Genomic DNA, 23,854 nt, shown 5'->3' with positions numbered 1-23,854 from the left:
TGGAGCTTCCAACGTGCAGTTATTTTTGTGTACCCAAAAAGTCGCGACGTCCCCAGCCATGTGTACACAAGTAAGCGACTCGCACTACAGTATGGTAGTATTTAATAGTTAGGAGACTCTTGCCTAACTACCGTAACCATTGACGACTTAGTTACACCATAGATTCACCTGAATAGTTCCAAAGTCATCCAAGAAACAACTATAATTAATAATACAAGTACAAACTTTGACATTTATTTAAAAGGCACATGAAAGAAGTTCACAAATTCAGCAATATTTCATTATCTCCAACGATACGCAAAGATTTTTTTCCATGATGCTTTTAATACTTGATTTTTAGTTGTTAGTTGTATCTTCATTTTTCTAGATTAAAAGAGGCTGTAGGAAAGGAGATCCCTTAGCTCCAGATATATTTATTTCGTGTGAGGTTTTTGCGATTAGATTAAGAAATTATGTAAGTCTTTGTGGTATAAATGTAAAATAATTGTCCATTATAAGTTTCCCAATATGCCGATAATACTATTCTCATTTTGGATGGTGCAAAAAAGCTTAAGATGGCTCTATAGATGATCTTACAAGGCTTGCTAAAATATCTGGACTAAAATTACTGTCAATAAAACTAAGATAATATGGATAGGCGATAAAAATATATTGAGGACATTTACTATCCTGATTTAGGTAATACCTAAAAAGACAAAATAGAAAGAGACATTATAACTAGAAAATATTCAGATAATGACTAAAATGATAAACATCAAATCATTCATTGATGCATTGGATCCGTAGACTTTGCACAATAGCAAGCAAGTTGCAAATATTGTAAAGTTTATATGCTGAGAAAGATAAACTTTCCAGTTGTCAACAAAAGTGTTCAAATTAATTTGGAAGTACGTCTCCGTGGCCTGGAAGTGATTAAATTCCCAAGAAATTGTTATCCATGACCAGTTGGATGTTATATATCGTGTTTGTTGATTATGTTAACGCCCCATTAACACCCAGGGTCATCTAAGGACGGCCTCCCATGATTTGTTTGTTTGTTTGTTTGAGTATGTTTGTTTGTTTGTTTGATTAATTAACGTCCTATTAACAGCTATGGTCATGTAAGGACGGCCTCCCATGAATGCAGTGTGTAACTTGTGTGATGTGCGAGGTGGGCGTATTGGAAGACTGTGTTATGTTTGTATCTAATATAACAATATGATAAAGATAGTCACTTTTTTACAAAAATTGGTATCAAAAGAGTATTATTATCATTAATGACGCGATTAAAATCATTCATCCAATACACTTTACATTTATGAGGAATTTACACAAAAATTTAACATTAGAACAGACTTGCTTAAATTTCAAGGCATCACCACAGTAATACGAAATTACCTCATTCCAGATATATCCAATGCAGTGCTAAGCTATCCATATACCTTAAAATGCAGAATTGTTTTCTGACGCATAAAAGAGTACTTAAGATTTTTGCAACCTCAAAGTCTATAAAAGTGTTAGTTTCTGCTTCTGCTAAGCGCTCAGCAAACAGAGTGGGACGACTGGTTCGCCCGTTGTCAGTATAATGTGACCGGATGGGGAGTGTTGCTTGTTGTTTTCGGCGGAATGCTTCAATGATAAAGCACTGTAAAAAGGGCAACAGTTCCACTATACATGAAGACACAACACGAACATACTTCAGTCTCCAAAAAACACGCACATCGCGCTACAAAATGCATACATGGAAGGTCGTCCTTACATGACTGGCTGTTAATAGGACGTTAAAATAATAAAACAAACAAACACTTTCAATAACCATGTTTAAAATGAAGCAGTGAGACTACGTCCACACTTCTACAATTTACAGATCTATATTTAAATACATTATGTGCGTTTAATTTGCCAGTTCATGTGTATACGCTTCAAACATATAATCCATTGTATGTGTTAGAATGAGGCTTTATTTCATAAAAAAAACATTTCTCATTGTCCTTTAGGCCATATCAATCTCACAGATGAAAGAGGACTTAGATAATGCTATATCTTTGGTGTCAAACCATACAAATTGATAAAAGACATCGATGACAATAAAATGTTCGTTTCCTTCAGCATTGTTCGGATCTGAATCTGCCCAGTTGAAGTATGTCATCAGTGAGCCGTCGTCAAATCTGAATGTACCTTCAGTAGTTTGATCTGAGCCTTGGATAAATACTTTATCATAGCACGCAACATTCGCTGAAATAATAAAACAAATCAATGGTAAGTGCTAAAATGTAGACTTCTGGAATCTGTACATACATCGGGATGGGTGTTATGTTTTTTGTTTTATGAACGCCCGTGGTCAGTATAATATACGGATGAGATATGTTTGAGTACGACCGCACTACAAAAAGAGCAAAATATTAAAATGAGACAACAAACATCACATACATACAAAGCAACGCCTTGCATACATTAAACGACGCTGACTGTTATTTTCAGTTTGGTAATATCATCTGCAGTATCGGGGCATCTTTATCCGAGACAAGATATGCTTAGAATAACGCACATGTGTCAAGGCCCGTTCTTCATATAAGGGTTGGCCAGTGGAAGGTGACCAAGCATAACTAAAAAAAAAATGGCGACTTTTCTTTGTCTCAGAAACGATTTTTCAAAAACACTATTTCATATTTTTTTAGAATTTCAAATGCATGTTTTTTCTCAACTTGTTTTTTTAGCTGTAACAGCGTTACCTTATAACTATTGCCTTGGGCAACATGGGTCGTTAGTCTTATAACACAAACCAAGATTTATTAGCTTACCACGTAAAAATACCACACGCCGAATAGCCATAATTTGCATATAGAAAATTGTTAAAGTTACTAAATCATTAGATTTACATAGATTTCTTGGGGTTTTGACTTCCTACAAACGTTTTTATACCTGAAATTAGAAAGTTTTCAAATTTACAACATTTAATTATAACTATTGGCAATGTCTATCAACATCTGTCGGCATTGACTGTGTCGGCCCTGCAGGTAGGGCGTTAGAATTGTACCTGCTGCCCCTATTGCATGATCGTAAAAGGCGACTAAATTTAGGATCTTATCTTTTCTCTTCTTCCTAAATGACTTTATCTTTCCTAATGCCTCCCTTGGCACCGCCTCACTTTTGGCCTTGACTTGAGCGTTCGCCCCTGTGAGGAAGGCTCTGGGTTCTGTCCCCTGGCCGAGACACACCAAAGTCTATAAAAATGTAGTTTCTGCTCCTGCTTAGCGTTCAGCATATAGGGAGTGGTACGACTGGTTCGCCCGTTGTCAGTATAATGTGACCGGATGGGGTGTGTTTCTTGGTGTCTTCGGCGGCATGCTTCAGTGATATAGCACTATAAAAAGGGCAACAGTTCCACTATACAAGAAGACACAACATGAATATACCGCAGTCTCCCAAAACACGCACCTCGCACAACATACACGCAACACACCGCATACATGGGAGGCCGTCCTTACATGACCATAGCTGTTAATATGACGTTAATTTATCAAACAAACAAACAAACAAACAAAAGTTTACAACGGAAAAAACCGAGTGCATCTTTAAGTTCGAAATCGAGGTCGCTAAAAATCTCATCTGGCTAATGGATATAGATGTAATAACACCACTAAGAGGCAACTTATATCTTATCGGTTACATTGACCTGATTAAGCCTAATAGCCGACACATTTACAGCGTATCTCAATGGCGTAGGAAGATTGAGGGGGCAACTGTCATCAATATTTGGAAACCCCCCCCCCTCGCCCCGCACCCACAGGAGGATATTAATTCTTTAATTCAACACACAACCATATATACTTTATAAACTTTTTCCATATATCGTTAAGTAGAATCCTAGTACACATTTATAGACAGTGGCGTCGATAAAAGGAAACTAATGAATACACAAATTGCCATGCGAGCGCCGAAGACGCGAGAAATTGGTGTTTGAGGGGTCCGGGGGTCTCCCCTGGGAAAAATATTACGATTTAGACTTCTACGGTGCAGTCTGATGAATGTGGGAGCGCCTGAAGGCGCGAGATTTTGGTCTTTGGGGGGAGGGGGTCGAGAATCTCCTACGAGAAAAAATATTACGATTTAGAATGACTTATATGAGTTTAAAGATGCATTTAGATGAATTTGCGAGCGCCGAAGACGCGAGAATTTGGTGTTTGAGGTGTCCGGGTGTGTTCGGCTTCACACCATCGGCACATTGTTGTTTGACACAAAATATTAATGAATTAGATGAATCTTTCAAGATATATTTTTTTAAAATAGTACGTAGAATCCCTTGATTGACATTTTAGTCTAGTTCTCGAAAATGTGCAGGAGGAACTTTTTTTCTTTAAATGCGCAATTATAAAACATTTCAGTCGACGAAAAGGGGGGCTTATGTCATGGCGCGGTGTCCGTCGTCCGTCCGTCAACATTTACTTTAAATCGCTACTAGTCAAAGAGTTCTACACGGATTGTAACCAAACTTGGCTACAAACATCCTTGAGGGAAGGGGAACAGAACTTGTATAAATTTGGCTCTGACCCCCCGGGGGCGGGGCCCAATAGAGGTAAATCCTATAAATCGCTACTCGTCCTAGAGTTCTACATGGATTGTAACCAAATTTGGCCACAAACATCCATGGGGGAAGGGGAACAGAACTTGTATAAAGTTTGGCTCTGACCCACCGGGGGAAGGAGGGGCGGGGCCCAATAGAGGAAATAGAGGTAAATCCTATAAGTCGCTACTTGTCCTAGAGTTCTACATAAATTGTAACCAAATTTGTGCACAAACATCCTTGAGGGAAGGGGAACAGAACTTGTATAAATTTTGACTCTGACCCCCCGGGAACAGGAGGGGCAGGGCCCAAAAGGTTAAATAGAGGTAAATCCTATAAATCGCTACTTGTCCTACATTTCTGCATGGATTGTAACCAAATGTGGCCACAAGCATCCTTGGGGGAAGGGGAACAGAACTTGTATAAATTTTGGCTCTGACCCCCCGGGGGCAGGAGGGGTGGGCCCAATAGGGGAAATAGAGGAAAATCCTACAAATCGCTACTTGTCATACAGTTCTGCATGAATTGTAACCAAATTTAGCCACAAACATCCATGGGGGAAGGGGAACAGAACCTGTATAAATTTTGGCTCTGACCCCCCGGGGGCAGCAGGGGCAGGGCCCAATAGGGGAAATAAAGTTAAATCCTATAAATCGCTGCTTGTCCTACAGTTCTGCTTTGCTTGTGATCAAATTTGGCCACAAACATCCATGGGGGAAGGGGAACAGAACTTGAATAAAGTTTGGCTCTGACCCCCCGGGGGCAGGAGGGGTGGGGCCCAATATGGGAAATAGAGGTAAATCCTATAAATCGCTACTTGTGCTGTAGTTCTGCGTGGATTGTGACCAAATTTTGCCACAAACATCCATGGGGGAAGGGGAACAGAACTTGTATACATTTTGGCTCTGACCCCCCGGGAGCAGGATGGTTGGGGCCCAATAGGGGAATTAGAGGTAAATATTCGAATTCCTTCAGAAAAGAAACAATTAACCTGTATTTAGAACATTACTTAGCATTACAAACTAGGTGAGCGATACAGGCCCTCTGGGCCTCTTTTTAAGTAAATCAGATGGAAAAAGTTATATAACTAGTGACATGTAGGGGAATGTCCATTAGACGGATAAAGACTATAACTAGAGATATATAGGGAATGAACATTAAACGGATAGACATTATAACTAAGGATATACAATGTATAGGGAATGTCAAATATTGATATAATGATAAAAGAAATACACGTACTTACTTTGTCCGTTAAACATGACTATATTATTAGTTTTTGTTCCCTTTTTTTCCCCTTATTATAAAGTCTATATATTAGGCCATTTTTTAAAAGCCTAATGATATTGGCAGGTTTAGCGGAACAGTACCTAATATCATGACAAATGAAAATAAAATAATGGTAGAAGCAAGCATAAAACCATATAATATAATGAAAAATCTTCTTTATGGCTGCAAAAACCTGTACAGTATAGGATTATTTACACTTAGAAACTCTTCACAAAACTTCTGCATACGTTTCAACGTTTATTAGATTAACACAGTAATCAGGAACCTGTAGTCGATAAATTTGTGTTTTCAGTCGATAGCAGATATGTCCATTAGACAGATGAGATTTCCTTCGATCGAATGTTTTGAATGTTCACGCGTCGCGCATGCACATAGGGGTTGTTTACACTCGCCGAAAGATGATAATATGAAAAAGTGACTAGGTCGTTTCTATTTGTTTTCAGTTTTTCTCCATTCTGAACAAAATTGTAATACAAACTTTTAAATTTTGTTATTAACACAAAGTATTTTGTTATTAACACAAAGTACACAACTTTTACAATTGTTTTTAGTTCTATAAATCTTTTTATCTTTTATTACGTGTTTTTAACGATTTAGTCCCTTTAACATGCAAATATATGTTTAATTTTTGCCCGTCCGATTTACCTTGTAGTTTTACATTTTTGTACAACACTTAAATTTAATTTAAATTAATTTCAAATTACTTAACTTTAGTCTTAAAGTTAAATGTGTGTTATGGCTTATATATGTTTATGGAAACATTCCTGCAGAAATCAAATGTACATATGTGAAATGAATGTGTAGACACTAGTTTGACTTCATGGTCATCGTCATGGCCATGGTCATAACACTATAATGACCTTTGGCTGTACTTCCGTGAATCATTTCCTACTCTGATTTGTGCTTATAGAATTAGGTTTTGCATTGCAAGTATTATAATTTCCAAAATGTTCGTAATTTTTATGGCGTTATATTCTTATTGTTTCGTGGGTTTGAATATTACAACAGATATAACTTTAACAAACAAGCTATTGATATAGTCTATATCAACAATATTCAATATCAAGATGGGTTACGTTTTTAAGTACAAACAGACCATGTACAATTGTTACGGTATTTTATATTCTGTTTACGGATCGTCCCAATATTTGTTTGATCTTAACCGATTTTTTTTTTATTTACACATGAAGACGTTTTTACACTCATCCAAATCAAGGATTTGAACATACCATTGTGACATTTCTGCAATTAATGAGTATATCTCAATTTTTACTTTTTAATCTTGACCATTTTGTTCCCGACTTGTTCAGCACGAAATTGTCTCTTCTGTCAATAACAGATAACAAGGACGTCGTTAGTGACCCTGTGTTCGCCAAAGTTTCATTCAAAACGTTTCAAGACATAAAGTTATGAAATTTTACCAATATTGGTTTAAACATATTTTCGTTTCATACCCAGAAAAGCTGCGATGTGGTCTTGAATTTCCTTTGACGTAATCCGTAGTAATTCTCCACCTTCTGACGCACACGTGGCCATGAAATCATACACATTGCTTGGTCCTCCCATATGCATTTTGTAACATATATTCAAGTTCCTATTTTCAATATAGCCTTTCATGTATGGGCAGCCACCTAAACAATGATACAATTAAAACAAAATATGGCAAAAGGTAAGCTACGTGAAAATTAAAGACACGACAACATGACAAGAATATACATAGCATATTGTCAGGTTATTTACAGGACCAGAGGCCCATTGGGCCTCTATCGCTGACCTGTTCCATTCAAACGACTTCTTCTCAATAACTGAAATGACTAAGAAGCCTAGAGATCTGATATTGGTCCTGTAGCATGCTGGTATGAAGGGCTACACAGTTTTTTTCAATTGCATGACCTTGACCTTCATTCAAGGTTGCAGGGATCCAATAGGCTAAAATTTTCAAACGCCTTCCTGTGAATAACTTAAGAGACGTGATAAAGCCTCTAGCATGGTAAGATGAAGGACCACCATGTTTTTAAAAATGAATGACCTTGAACTTCAATCAAGGTCACAGGGGTCAAATATGCTAAAATCTTCTAAAAAGCTTTTTGCGAATAACTAAGAACCTATGATTTGGCTCCTAACTTTGTTTGTTTGTTTGTTTGATTAATTAACGTCCTATTAACAGCTATGGTCATGTAAGGACGGCCTCCCATGCATGCGGTGTGTTGCGTGTATGTTGTGTGAGGTGCGTGTTGTGGGAGACTGTGGTATATTCATGTTGTGTCTTCTTGTATAGTGGAACTGTTGCCCTTTTTATAGTGCTATATCACTGAGGCATACCGCCGAAGACACCAAGCAACACACCCACCCGATCACATTATACTGACAACGGGCGAACCAGTCGTCCCACTCCCTGTATGCTGAGTGCTAAGCAGGCGCAGAATCTATCGCATTTTTATAGACGTTGGTGTGTCTCGGCCAGGGGACAGAACCCGGAGCCTTTCTCACAGTGGCGAACGCTCAACTCAAGGCCAAAAGTGAGGTGGTGCCAAGGGAGGCATTAGGAAAGATAAAGTCAGCTAGGAAGAAAAGAAAAGATAAGATCCTAAATTTAGTCGCCTTTTACGATCATGCAATAGGGACAGCAGGCACAATTCTAACGCCCTACCTGCAGGGCCGTGGCTTCTAACATGTTGGGATGAAGGACTAACATGTTTGTTAAAATGAATAACGTTGACCTTCATTCAAGGTTTAATTCATCAAGTATATCAGAAAAATAACTTCTAATAAAGAGTTCTTTGTTTTGCCTTGATTGTTTGCCACTACTTTATTCTTTGATGGTCTTGTGCCAATAGTGAGATGACCTTTAAGGTCCATTGGCTTTTTGTTTCGATGTGACCTCGCTCCTCAGGCCCCTGAAGGGTTACACCAACTGCTTATATCAAATAGGTTTCCCTTTACCCATGGAAGCTTTAGACCAAGCAAGCCATATCTGATACCTGGGGACAGAAGGGCGGGGCTCAGAAGGCGGAAGTTTGCTGAAATTTGAGTTCAAAATCCTACTTATCCTTAACCCTTGAAGTGGATTTCATCAATATTTGGTGTGCAATATCATTTGGGAAGGCAATTATATTTCACTGCCGCCGAAGACACCAAGCAACACACTTCACCCGATCACATTTTAATGATAACGGGCGAACCAGTCGTTCCACTCCTTGTATGCTGAGCGCTAAGCAGAAGCAGAACACTTTGACTTTGGTGTGTCACAGCCAGAGGACAGAACCCAGAGCCTTCCTCATAAGGCAAAAAAACTAAGGCGGTGCCAAGGAAATAGGAAAAATTAAAGTCAGTTAGAAAGAGGTGAAAAGATAAGATCCTAAATTAAGTCGCCTTTTACGATCATGCAATAGGGGCAGCAGGTACAATTCTAAGGCCCTACCTGCAGGGCAGCTACGGCATGCTTCAGTGATATAGCACTATAACAAGAGGCCCATGGGTGGTAACGTTCACCTGAGTTCGAACACAGAATGAAACAAAGACATACCATCAGGCTCCTGAAGTCAGTCAGTGATTTTATAAATTTGACGCTTACCTCTCTGAAGACTTTTTGGTTCCATCAAATCTGTGAATTCAGAATTTGATTTTGAAATTTCAGTTATTTCGGCCTTAATTGACCCCGTCCCTCTTGTCCCTGAGAGTTGCCAGGACGAATATTGTAATGTTAAAATACTTTATATCAAGCTGATATTAATTCTAACCCAGTTTAATTCATTTCCTTTGAAAATTCAGCAAATAATGCTTATAATATTGGAGCATAAATGCGCAAATATGCTCCAATATAAACTATAGTGGTTTTTGTAAAGGACCTTAAAATTGAATGGTCTGTGATTTATTTTATTTTTTTTTTTACATAGAAAAAGTATTTAAAGTATTCTACATATTTTCTCCGCCTTTGTAAGATTAATTTGTAAGATATTTACAGACTTTTGTAAAGTTCGTATTCGCAAAGTTATTAAACAATTAAATTAAAATATTTATTTTCACGTGTACACGTTTAAAATAGCTCAATTTTTCGAACTATTCCGATCTTTATGTGTATTGCCTTTATTGACCACTCGATACGGCTCTGGAGGTTTGACCTATACAGGTGCCGCCGATGTCGGTCACGTGGTGCAACTCGGTTTTCCGATTTTACCCAAAAGTCTGAAACATGGCGTTGACTGTGCCGGTTCTTTTAAAACGTGTGATATTTCATGCGACATATGCCGCTATTAGGCCATGGGCAAAGAGGGTCCCACATGCACCCCCCCCCACCCCCCCAAACCTCCGAACCAATATTTTTCTGAACCCTTATGAGCCACTGATCACAAATCCAAATGTTAACATTGCATAAGTTGGGATGAACTTCCGGTTATGACGTCATCAAGATGGCCGCCATCTCGAATTTCACTAAAAATTGAAAAATAGTCATAACATTAACATTTTTCAACCGAAGTAGACAAATGAGGTATCAAAATGACAACAATAGAACAACAAATACATATCAGGACCAACAAATCCAATATATGTAGTGATTTGAACGCAGGAAATGAAAAAAAAATATTTTAAGCTCAAAAATGGTAATTTTTCAGCAAATTTTTCATATTTTGTTTGACGCAGCAAAAATGTTTCCCAACAGCAATCTATTATTTCTAATAAGTTTTTTGACCACTTGTCAATCAGTTTAAGCAACAAAAACAACCAAAACCAATGTTAACATCGTATAAGTTCCGGTTATGACGTCATCAAGATGGCCACCATCTCGAATTTCACTGAAAAATGAAAAATAGTCATAACACTGATATTTTTCAACTGAAGTAGACAAATGAGGTATCAAAATGACCACAATAGAACAACAAATACATGTCAGGACCAAATAATCCAATATATGTAGTGATTTGAACGCAGGAAATGAAAAAAAAAATATTTTAAGCTCAAAAATGGTAATTTTTTAGCATTTTTTCATATTTGGCTTGACGCAGCAAAATTGTTTCCCAACAACAAATTATTATTCACAATCAGTTATTTGACCTCTTATCAATCTGTTAAAACAACAAAAACAAAAATATATAGAAATGCAAAAGATTATTGTTATACCATCATTTGGTTTACAAAACATCACCGGATGCGGCATATGATTGTTATTTTTTCCAAACCGCTAACACTACAGTTTCCTGGTGTCTTGGAATTTCCTGAATATAACATTGGCTATTGACGATTTATATCTTAACAAATTTGAATTTAAAGTTTGCTGAATATCTAAGTGGGACTTCAAAATAATCCATTTTTATGTTCGAAATTTTGTAGACTATTAGCCTCTCAAACTGAATTATTACAGCAAAACGCTAACTAATAGCTATAGGGTATCAAATTAAAGTTCCGTAAATACCATGACACTTTTCGAAACGTTTTGTGTCTTTTAGAATGAGCACATCCATTGTTTATTTCCTGTGTATAACGCAAGGAAATATAAGATGGTTACTACAGTGTCACATATTTCTTTCACTAGTTCTTAATGCTAATCATTTTTGTTGTGCGTGCTTTCTCGCCAGAGATTCGTCTTCGACCTCGGTGACCTGATGTGATATTACATTACCGGGTTACCATCGTGGTTCTAACTTGTCAACTGTCCATGGTCAGAGTTAATATCAGAAACATCGGCTTCAGGGATGTGGGAGCTCTTCCTGTTTCCAACCTAGTTTCACCTAGATTCACGTATCGTATATGATGTTCCAGAGTTCCCCGGCATGATGGAAAAGACACCTGATCAACATTCTGCGGAGGGTTGAGTTGGTTCTCCTTACTTCGTATGAAGCACAATTCCTCATTCTTGTGAACCTCAGTGACCATAGGTGGCACAGGTTGATTCATTTGAGGTCATAAATGAGGTCTGCAGTGAAGTTTCACTCTTTGCCAAGTCTGGAAAGCACTTTATAGAACTTTTTACTGGAAAGTCTTCTATGGTCTCTTTGCGCATACACCAGATGTGACACAACCAGCACCTTCAAGGGAAAGTCAGACCAATGAAAAACATTTAACATTTATGCCCTCATTAATGACCTCGATGATATCACCTGTGCCATTTATGGTTGCACGAGGGTCCACAAGATTGATGAATAGTACTTCATACGAATTATGGAGTTATGTGCTAAGGAGAACCAATTCCACCATTGGAGGAATGTGCATCTGGTGTAATTTCCATTATGCCGGAGAAGTCTGAAACAGCATATACGTACGATATGTTAGAATCTGAAAGAGATCCCACATCCCTGAACCTGTTGTGCCTGATATGAACTCTGGTCATGGATGGGTCATAAAAGGCTAGAACAACATTGGTAATGCAGTGTCACATGAGCTCATCGACATCGAAGACGTCGATCTGGCTTTCGACGAATTGGATACCGATATCACGAGTACTCTGATTCGGACTGCATGTACCGGCTACCAGATATGCCGAGTCTCTTCAGTGGATAGGTCAGTGAGGCGAGAAAACACGCACAATGATAATGGTTATCATTGAGAACCAGTGAAAGACATATTAGTGACATTGTAGTAACCATCTGACATTTTGCTTATGCTATGCATAGGAAATAAACAATGAATGTGCTCATTTTCAAAGACACAAACGCTTTGGGAACTGTTAATGATATTAAAGGAAACACAGGCTTAGCTTAGGTTACATTTGTTACGCTATCAGTAGGTGTTGTGTTATTTTTGAGACGCTGCTAATCTACAAAATTGAGGGTATAACAATAATTCTTTTTTTGCATTTCTATATATTTTTGTTGTTGTTTTTGTTTTTACTGATTGATAGGAATTTAAATAACTGATTACGAGTAATAATTTGTTATTGGAAAACATTTCTGCTGCGTCAAGCCAAGTATGTAAAATTTGCTGAAAAATCACCATTTTTGAGCTTAAAAGCTTATTTTTTTATTTCTTCCGTACAAATCACTACACATATTGGATTATTTGGTCCTGATATGTATTTGTCGTTCTATTGTGGTCATTTTGATACCACATTTGTCCACTTTAGTTGAAAAATATCAGTGTTATGACTATTCTTCATTTTTTAGTGAAATTCGAGATGGTGGCCATCTTGATGACGTCATAACCGGAACCTATACAATGTTAACATTGGTTTTTGTTGTTGTTGTTGTTTAAACTGATTGATAAGTGGTCAAAAAACTTATTAGAAATAATAGATTGTTGTTGGGAAACATTTTTGCTGCGTCAAACAAAATATGAAAAATTTGCTGAAAAATCACCATTTTTGAGCTTAAAATCCAATTTTTTCATTTCCTGCGTAGAAATCACTTCATATATTGGATTTGTTGGTCCTGATATGTATTTGTTGTTCTATTGTTGTCATTTTGATACCTCATTTGTCTACTTCGGTTGAAAAATGTTAATGTTATGACTATTTTTCAATTTTTAGTGAAATTCGAGATGGCGGCCATCTTGATGACGTCATAACCGGAAGTTCATCCCAACTTATGCAATGTTAACATTTGGATTTGTGATCAGTGGGTCATAAGGGTTCAGAAAAATATTGGTTCGGAGGTTTTGGGGGGGGTGCATGTGGGACCCTCCTAGCCCATGGCCTATTAGTACATCAATTGGTGCTTTCATGAATCTGAACCATCATATATAAGCACCCATATTCACACATTGTATGTTTTATGAGAGTTTGCGATGGTGAAAATTACAAGAATAACAACTTGAAGACCTTTCAATCTGTTCGATCAATTATGTGAATAAAGAAGAAGAGTTTAGGTCACAAAAGACAAAATTGTAAAAATGCATGATATAAACTTGTAAAAAAAATAATTACGAAAATTTTGGAAGTTTTCGCACGGTCCTGTACACGTACAATTAAGGAAAAAAATCTTGAGAAGATGCATTGTAACATTACATATATATGGTTGACATGGAGAATGGGCATGTAACGTGTTTATCAACCACATAATGCACAATATATTTCAATATAGGGTTATTTAATCATCAGAGCGCACTTATTACATTTATACATGTACATTCAACTCGCGCATCACAAAATAATATTGAACACGTCTACAAAATAAATGATATTGATTTCTATGCATGATGAAAATACATGTCAACTTTAAAATTAAAGACATTAGAAAAAAATTGTTTTCTTTGCTGAATTTTAATGTTTCGAAAACGAAATCCAACTGATCTAAAGTTCACTTGTAACATTTTTCTTTTGATAAGTTGCTGCTTGCATGTATAAAAAGACAATTGTTAATTAAATGGACTTAATTGCCAAGTAATATATGCATATTGTTTGGTAAAGCATTTGTAGCATTTACTACAATATCTCTGCTTTATTTAAAATCAACACTTTAAAAAAATAATACTTTAAGGCCCATGTGCTTTACATTTTCATTACCACTATACTGCCACATTCCCTCTTTCAGGGGCTGTGGTGGCCGAATGGTTACGATGTCTCGACATATTCCGACAAGCCCTCCACCTCTGGGTCACAAGTTCGAATCCCATGTGGGGTAATTGCCAGGCACTGACCACTGGGCTGTGCTTTATCTCCGTGTTCTCCGGATATGAAAAAAACCCATTTTCTATAGCATGATCTTATTTATCACCAGACTGCAGCAAGTTGTGTTAAATCACTTGTTCTGCTCAGTCCTGCGGTCTCGATATCAAACACAATGAAGGATTCCTCACTATGTGTTTTTTTTTTTTCCAGGTGTTATAGGATATAATAGCCCGGAAGATAAATAAGCATCTAAAAACAAAACATTGAGCATAAATCCTGATTCATTGTACATTAGTATAAAATCGTATCTTTAAAGACAAAGCTGGTGATACTTTAAATAGTGCATGTGGGTTTTTTCCAGATGTTGGAGGTTATAGTATGTGTAGTTTAATTCTACATGTACCTGTACTCTCCAATTTTGGTCTACTAACGATATAGTGTAGGCAACAGAGAATGTAAATATGAAATTCTAAAATATTTATTACAAATTAAAAGCATAGGTATTAAACTAGTCTGACAATAAATGTCAAAATATAAGCACTAAGGGGTACACAAAAGCTAAATTAATGAAGGACCTGACAGGGACAATCTTGTCTTTTGATGTCATGCCTAATCCCAAATTAATTCAAAATGAGGCTCCTGGTATCTGTCACACGACAAAAGTAGAAGAGACCATTCCACATCTTGAGATGTCTAAAGTTGAATCCCAGCCAGCAACAAGTTCAGCATCTGTACCATTTGTGGAGTCAGAAGGAGGACCAAGCACAGATGCTAAAAAGACGCGGGGATGGAACAGGAAGAAGTTGTGTGCAAAGTGTATGGGAAAGTAGGCAGAACAATATACTGGATTGTGAAAGCTGCTCTAAATAGCTCCTTAGAAACTGTGCAGGGCTTCGTTCAAAGAAAAAATGGGACAAAGCCAGACAAGAAGGCACCTCATTTCTTTGTGATGACTGTAAATAAGGTTTAAACATGCATGTCCAAGATGTTATACTAGATTGCACTGTGATATTATGTCATTGATGACAGTATGAGAGTTTTGATATATTGGATTGCACTGTGAGATGATGTCAATGATAACAGTATGAGAGTTTTGATATATTGGATTGCACTGTGAGATGATGTCATTGATAACAGTATGAGAGTTTTGATATATTGGATTGCACTGTGAGATGATGTCAATAATAACAGTATGAGAGTTTTGATATATTGGATTGCACTGTGAGATGATGTTATTGATAACAGTATGAGTGTTTTGATATATTGGATTGCATTGCGAGATTATGTCATTGATGATAGTATTATAATTTTGGATTACACTGTGAGATTATGTCATTGAAGACTGCATAGAGACTGAGTATTTGATAGAGACTGTGTATTTGAACTTTTACATTTTTTAGTTATAATATGTTGCTCCAGATACTGCCTCAATTTCTTTAATACTAGATTTTTAAGTATATTGATTATGTCTGGTTCTTTATGTTGTCTCCAGTAGATACATGTGTTATCTATGCACAATGCCTTAATTTGTGATAATTGTGATAACATTAAATCAATATATAAGTACCAACATAAAATTTTATTTGCCTTGTATTTCAAAATAAACTCATTTCAAAGCATTCATCCCTATCATTCCATGGCTCTGCTTGTTTTCTTTATTCTCAAAATGTCTTATCCTTGCCAGTAGTGTTTCCCACAGCCCCTATTAGCATGGCGCTGCGCCGTGCCATTTTTATACCTGACGCCATGCCCCTATAACCTAACGCCCTGCCCCGTTTGTCCCCGGTACATTTTTACTATAAACTACCAAAATACCAGGCAGTGGCTCGATAATTAAGTAAACAAAATATGTGTGACCACTCTCTGACCCCCTGATTAACACCAAAGTGGCCCTAATTAGCAGCCTTGGGCTATTTCCACCTTGGCATGTGATGTCACTTTTACGTCTGTGTATTACGTACGCTGAAGTCAAGCAACCGTTCGGCAGCCTAGAAAACAATCAGTTGGCCATTCAATAAGTTTTATGACTACAGCTAGTGAGCATTACTTCAAAAACAAATACTACTTACAAATGTAAATGATTTACTCACGTTTTAAATGTTTAATAGACCTATATATCTGATGGATGTCACAGGCTTTGCAATCGTAATGGCCGTCATTTTGGGTGTATTGTAATAGCTTATCCGGATTTCAGGATTTTACTAATATTCACTTTTTTTAAAATGAAAACGATTGTATTATTTTTTTTCAGAATTTCAATGTGAATTTATTTTTAGAAAAAAAAAACCATTAATAATGATAAAATTATTAATAGGAAATAATTATAATGAATCAAATTAAAAAGAAATCAACTTTTTTCTCTCTCAGATTAAATTACATTTTGAATACTACTACCTGTAACAATAAGGCCTATCTATATTTTCTTAATTTAGTGCTTGTAGATTTAAGAAATTTATTTTAATTAATTTTCCATTATTATGAAACAAGTTATCTTATTCAATTCAATACAGTATTTTTAATATTTCAATAAAGATATGTATAATAAAGGTAATTGGCCTAATTGCATAGAAATAAAGGTATACATTTCGCATTTTCTCAATTCTTTCTTCTAAATCAGTTTTAATCATGATCATATGATCGACAGATTACAATTTCCAAAATCATTTTTTACTCAGAATAATTAGATAGATGTCCTGATGCAACTCAGAGATTCTGAAATATTTGGCGAATAAAAGTTGCGAGTGAAAAAATATTCTGCGAAAAAATCTTTCGAAAATTTCGCCAAATAATGTTGATCGGATACTGCTTCTGTTTACGTCTGAAGGTACGAAACGCGCCAAGGATTACGAAAGGAAAGACGAAGGTGAAGGTCGTTTGTAGTGAAAAAATCTAGCCAATCATCGTGGAGGTTACAACTCCCAGCAAATTTTGAAACATGGCGGCCTCTGTAAGAAAATCATTGAAGCATAATAATCAAAGGCGAGGGGCGAACGACAGGGTAGTCTTAAAGTGCGGACAGAGTTTGAAGTAAGTTTGTTTTAGTCCAAGATGCATTGTTGTGAAGGACTGGCGTTGACATGCACTCGTAGTTAAGTTTTCCTCTTGAGTCAAGTCGTGTGGTTCGCCTGACAGATGAGTGTCTGACTAACCGAAATTTGACAATTTCCCGATGTTTCGTTGTGTATAACAACACTTCTACAGTATGATTTACGGTGAACTATATACCAAATTAAAGATAAAGTATCTGGCTTTCAATCGAGACTAATGCCAGCCGCATAACTTGAACGGTTAATTTACAAACGCGTTTCCCCGAAAATCGGTCGTTTTATCAGGCCAATCGAGTTACTCACCTTGATTATATATTGACATTTATTGTCAGACGAGTTTAATACCTTTGATTCGACGCGATATGAATGAGAATATGTAGAGAATAAATTACCTATTTTAAGTAGCTGTAGCGTTCATTTTTTGAAGCACTGATTCGGCCACTCAATTATTCAAGGACTTTGATCCCCAATATTGCTTACAAAACGAAGTTTCAATATTTTTCAATCAATTGATACATAATCATATATTATATTTTTGTAAGCAACATGGTTTGAATGCACTTTCGGAAATGTTTGTTCAAAACAAAACTTTTCAAGGTAAAATGCAAATTATACTGTTATATATTTACATTTTCGTTTTCTCTTTGCTTAAATAACCTTACCAACTGCGACATTGTTTACCCTTGCGTAAACTCAGTGGCTGCCAGGCAATAATACACACACCGGAACGCTGACTTCCGCAATAAGTGTGAATGTGCATCCGATTAGGGCTGTTGTATCTGTATTGACTAATCTTCAATATAATGCATGTATGATTGTAATGTAAATTTTAAATTGCATATCTGAGAAAATAAAATATTTAACAAATATTGTATAAAAGGGATGAAAACAGATAAGTTATTTTTTAAATATAATTTGTCGATCTCTGAATTTTACTACATTTCCCGTAAAATTGAAGCCAGCTGTTCCGGCTATTCAAACAATCGCAAAACGATGTAAAAACATAGTTTTATGTTATTTAAACACTTAATTTCAATGATTTTTGTTTGTTTGTTTGATTTATTAACGTCCTATTAACAGCTATGGTCATGTAAGGACGGCCTCCCATGTATGTGGTGTGTTGCGTGTATGTTGTGCGAGGTGAGTGTACTGGGAGACTGCGGTATGTTCGTGTTGTGTCTTCTTGTATAGTGGAACTGTTGCCCTTTTTATAGTGCTATATCACTGAAGCATGCCGCCGAAGACACCAAGCAACACACCCCACCCGGTCACATTATACTGACAACAGGCGAACCAGTCGTCCCACTACCTGTATGCTGAGCGCTAAGCTGGAGCAGAAACTACCACTTTTATAGACTTTGGTGTGTCTCGGCCAGGGGACAGAACCCAGAGCCTTCCTCACAGGGGCGAACGCTCAACTCAAGGCCAAAAGTGAGGCGGTGCCAAGGGAGGCATTAGGAAAGATAAAGTCAGTTAGGAAGAAGAGAATGAAATGGTCGGTCGAAATGTAAATATAAGGAATGAGTTTTTGTTGTTGTTGTTGCGCTTAACAAGCGTGATTTAAAATATCTGTAAAAAATGCAGTTTACACACCAGTAAACAACAAAAATTTGACTGAAAGATTAGTTTTAGGAATGATTTCATTTTGTTTGTTGCTGCGCATAACACACGCCATTTAAAATATCTGTACAAAAATGCAGTTCACACCAGTAAAGAGCAAAAAAATAAAAATCATTCCTTAAAATCTTACATCAAAGATACTAATTAAGGATCATCTATCATTTTTAATAGTTAGGAGGGGATTTTGATTTCTAGTTAAGAGAGATATAAAAGATTTGAATAAGCTCAATTATACTTATTCTCTCATGACCTAAGGTCTTAAGGATATTTTTTACCAGAAATTACTTTTGTCAAAAACCAATTCAACAGCTTATTAAATTGGAACTGATTATTTGTTAGTTGATTCTTTACTTTTTTTTATTTCTCCCTTAATATTATATTATAAAACACTCTAAAAATAACAAGTATTATAATACCTCACTTTCATTGAGAATGTTCTGATTGGATTAACCTGATCACACATCACTGAAATCAAGGGAAATAACCCAAGGGAAATGACCCCTTGGAAGTGACAGGAAGTTGACGTCATCCGCAACGTGAAGCAACAATGGCAACGCTGTTGCTTATTATTTTTTTGCAGCCCGACGAATTTAGCAACGTTGTTGGGCAATATATTCATGAGTTCTTTTACCAGTGATTTAGATAGCTTGTTGAATATAACAACTTTATGAATTAGTTTTAATTTTGTTCGGTATAAAAAATAAATCTGTCCCTATGTGTCGGAATACATCTCGAATTGTCCCTCTGGAAAGAGTTATTTTCTCTCGAGCTTCGCCCTCGATAAAATAACTCTTTTCAGGGTGGCAATTCTAGATGTATCCCTCCACAGAGGGCCATAATTGTATATTATATATTCCTTTTTAATGCAAAATTATAAACAAATACTACATGGCCCTGCAGGTAGGGCGTTAGAATTGTACCTGCTGCCCCTATTGCATGATCGTAAGAGGCGACTAAATTTAGGATCTTATCTTTTCTTTCTTCCTAAATAACTTTATTCTTCCTAACGTCTCCCTTGACACCACCTCACTTTTGGCCTTTAGTTGAGCGCTCGCCCCTGTGAGGAAGGCTCTGGGTTCTGTCCCCTGGCCGAGACACACCAAAGTCTATAAAAGTGGTAGTTTCTTCTCCTGCTTAGCGCTCAGCATAACGGGAGTGGGACGACTGGTTCGCCCGTTGTCAGTATAATGTGACCGGGTGGGGTGTGTTGCTTGGTGTCTTCGGCGGCATGCTTCAGTGATATAGCACTATAAAAAGGGCAACAGTTCCACTATACAAGAAGACATAACACGAATATACCGCAGTCTCCCAAAACACGCACCTCGCACAACATACACACAAGCACTGCATACATGGGAGGCCGTCCTTACATGACCATAGCTGTTAATAGGACGTTAATTAATCAAACAAACAAACAAACAAACATTGTAATAAATAATATCATATCCTTCTGTTCTTCTTTTACTGACATGTAAATAAATATAATTATAAAATCATCATTTAATAGATTGTTTATCAATGCATCAGTCGTAATTAGAGTTGTTTCCCTTGTAAGGAAACTACATGTTATTTTGTGATATAGAATATAAATACATTATTTTGGCATCGATAAATGAAAAGTATTTCATCATAATGTGAAATCAATATTTTACTTAGAACTATGAAATTTTGGTTTTCATATATTTGTTGATTTATGTTAAAAAGATGGATTTATCTTGTGTAGCAAAACATCATTGTTTTAAGTTGAAATGTATATATAGATCCGATCTGCGAACTTCCAAAATCCGAACTAAAAATAAGCTAGTCTTTTCAAATGCATGTACAATACAAAAGTTTTTAATACTTTGACCTACCAATTGTTATTTTCTCCGTGATGGCAAAACAATCCATATTTGTTCATCTTTCCTGTGTAGAGGTCAGTCTCTGCCCCGTAGCTGCGATGACGTAGCTCTGAACGACCGACGAAAGGTTTCTAACAGATGGTTTTCGTCAGAGCTACGAATCCGTCCCTTTTGAATCTCAAATTGCGGACCTTGAGTGCCAAATCAAAATAAAATGTGAAATCACGTACATACGGAGTATCGTCCAAAAGGAATTTGAAAAATTACCGACACCGAGGGAAGTCCCACCTACCCAGACAGAGAATATCATAACCGAACTAGAAGATCGCAAAGGAAAAACAATTTGTGGTATTCAGTATTCAAGAACAACGCGAAAAGGATGGATATAAACGTAAAGAAGCCGGTGCTAAAGTAGTTACTGTGTTGCTGAATGTATGTGGTGCCTCAATTATTAATAGAGTATTGAAAAACGTGAGGCGAATTGGAAAAAGACTAGAGATCACACGGGAAAGATAGACCTATTCTTATTACACTCGGATCTCATATGTCTCGACATATTACCACAAGTACTCTACCTCTGGGTTGTAAGTTCGAATCCCAAGTGGGAAAGTTGTCAGGTACTGACCGCTGGACGGTGGTTTTTCTCGGGGAGTTCAGGTTTTCCTCCACCAATAAACACCTGTTACGCCCCAGCTGTTAATTGGACGTTGTAGCTAATAGAGCCAAAAACAAATGGCAATTAGATAACCTCAAAAGGGCAAGAGTTCCACAGAGTGCGAGGTGCGTGTTTTGGGAGACTGCTGTATGTTCGTGTTGTGTCTTCTTGTATAGTGGAACTGTTGCCTTTATAGTGCTATATCACTGAAGCATGCCGCCGAAGACACCAAGCAACACACCCTACCCGGTCACATTATACTGACGACCGGCAAACCAGTCGTCCTACTTCCTTTATGCTGAGTGCTAAGCAGAGGCAGAAACTTCCAGTTTTATAGACTCTGGTGTGTCTCGGCCAGGGGACCGAACCCAGAACCTACCTCACAGGGGTGAACGCTCAACAGAAAGCCAAAATTGAGGCGGTGGCAATGGAGACGGTAGGAAGAACATAGGTAGAAAGAAGAGAAAAGATTATATCCTAAATTTAGTTGTTTGTTATAATCATGACAGCAGCTACAATTCTGACGCCCTACCTGGAATTATTCACACAAACAAACCGTTAAAAGGATGTTTAACTTATAACTCAAACCAAACCAATGAAGTGAAAGATCCTTCAGTAATTTGTATGAAACTAATGATTGGTAAGAAACACAAATTGGTAAATTGACTAAACCCGAGACGGTTGGCTACCGCCGGTGTCTGATTCACATTATACTGAAATTTTAGATAGATATATTTAGACCAGGGTGTCCCATAAATTATGTTACACTTTCAAAAAATATAGTTTTTGACAGATATGAGCATTCTCAAAAGACATTTATGGCACATGAAGGCATAGAATGTGAAATTTGATTGCACGAGTAATATAAACGAATAATGCTACTGCTAAAAACATTGACGTCATTATGACGTCACCACCTGTAGGAAATTGGCACGTTAAAACCAAATTATATTAGCACTGTGAAATGTTCCTTACTGTGCTTTTGGTCATTTAATGCCTCGTCAGTTCTCAGTAAATCAAATTATTTCTGTGTGGGTACTAGTATAATTACAGATGGTTATAAACAATACCGGAAAATGTTTTCCAATTCATCAAATAGACATTATAAAATAAGGATAAATTTTATTACTAGTTGTTTAAATGTCAAAGATAAAGCCATTTTTACCACATTTTGCAGAATGTGTCTTTTATCTAAATCGTTGCTATGATGGTATAAATGTCTTGTTAAGCTGTTTTAAGACGAAAATGAAATGTATGATTGCCGAATGTTTGCTTATGAAATTTACGTTCTGAATTAAACAAATTATCTAACGTTGAAAATGCAACATAATTTACGGAACAAACTGTACTTTAGACATATATTTCCCACACTTGAGAAATCGATTACGACTACGAAACAAAGCATGATGTCTATAGGTCATCTTCAACCCCCGGCTAAGATTAAATAAAAATAATATATGGATCATTACCTGAAAAGACGTTGTAGAGGTTCCATCCTGGAGCTGGCGAGAGTACGGTGTTGTCTACGAATCCATTATAAAAAAGATGACACTTTCCGGCATTAGTAAAAATGGACATACAGTTAATATCGCCCATACAGAGTATCAAGCAGACTACACAGGATGTGTTTCCTGGAACCACAAGGCCAGAGGTAGTCTGGGGGTAGACCCCTGTTATACCGTTAGTTGTATAACCGAAGAAAGAGGAGACACGGACCACCATTACAAGGTAAAGCACAACCTTGCCCATTTCCACCACAATCAACATTGTTGCGTTGATTTAGAATTATTACCTTCGCGGATACCTCTTAAATAATGTAATGATAGGTGTAAGAATAGTTGCCCCGGTCGTTATGTACATGTAACTGAATACACTGTGTGCGAGCACTATGGTACCCGGATGGTTTTATTTTGAGGCGTGACTGAAGCACTGGATTAGAGAGCTAGGTAATATTACTTAATCAATGCAGTAGGGTTTAGAATTACACATGCTCTTGTGTTTCATAGTAAATCCTAAATAAATACTGAACAATGCCGTAAACTGACAGGAAAAATTTTGATCAAAATCCAGAAAAGCGTGACACCTCATACACGCAAGTCATCACAAAAACGGAAAGCCGTATATGACCGTGGCGGTTAATATAAACCTACCACAGTCTCCCAAAACACACATCCGCATTTCAAACACGCAACACATCGTATGTATAGGAGGCCGTCCTTATATTAACTAATCAAACGAGGCCCAGAGGGCCTATATCGCTCACCTGGTTTCTAATAGTAAGTATTATTCTAATTACAGGATTAACTGGATTATTGTTTT

At 36.9% G+C, this 23,854-nt stretch overlaps 1 protein-coding gene across 1 annotated transcript; it reads right to left on the bottom strand.

Moving 5' to 3' along the window:
• Positions 1–220: 220 nt before the first annotated feature.
• On the bottom strand, positions 221–23,324 carry LOC138310741 (uncharacterized). Its single transcript, XM_069252080.1, has 3 exons — positions 23,005–23,324; positions 7,288–7,464; positions 221–2,214 (listed from the first exon to the last, which is right to left on the bottom strand). The coding sequence occupies exons 1-3, from the start codon at positions 23,300–23,302 to the stop codon at positions 1,973–1,975; spliced, it is 717 nt and encodes a 238-aa protein (XP_069108181.1). The 5' UTR covers positions 23,303–23,324; the 3' UTR covers positions 221–1,972.
• Positions 23,325–23,854: the final 530 nt, after the last annotated feature.

This window comes from Argopecten irradians, chromosome 16, assembly GCF_041381155.1.
Source record: "Argopecten irradians isolate NY chromosome 16, Ai_NY, whole genome shotgun sequence".
NCBI lineage: Eukaryota > Metazoa > Mollusca > Bivalvia > Pectinida > Pectinidae > Argopecten > Argopecten irradians.
The sequence above is the reverse complement of the archived record's forward strand: the minus strand, read 5'-3'. Positions and strand labels throughout refer to the sequence as shown.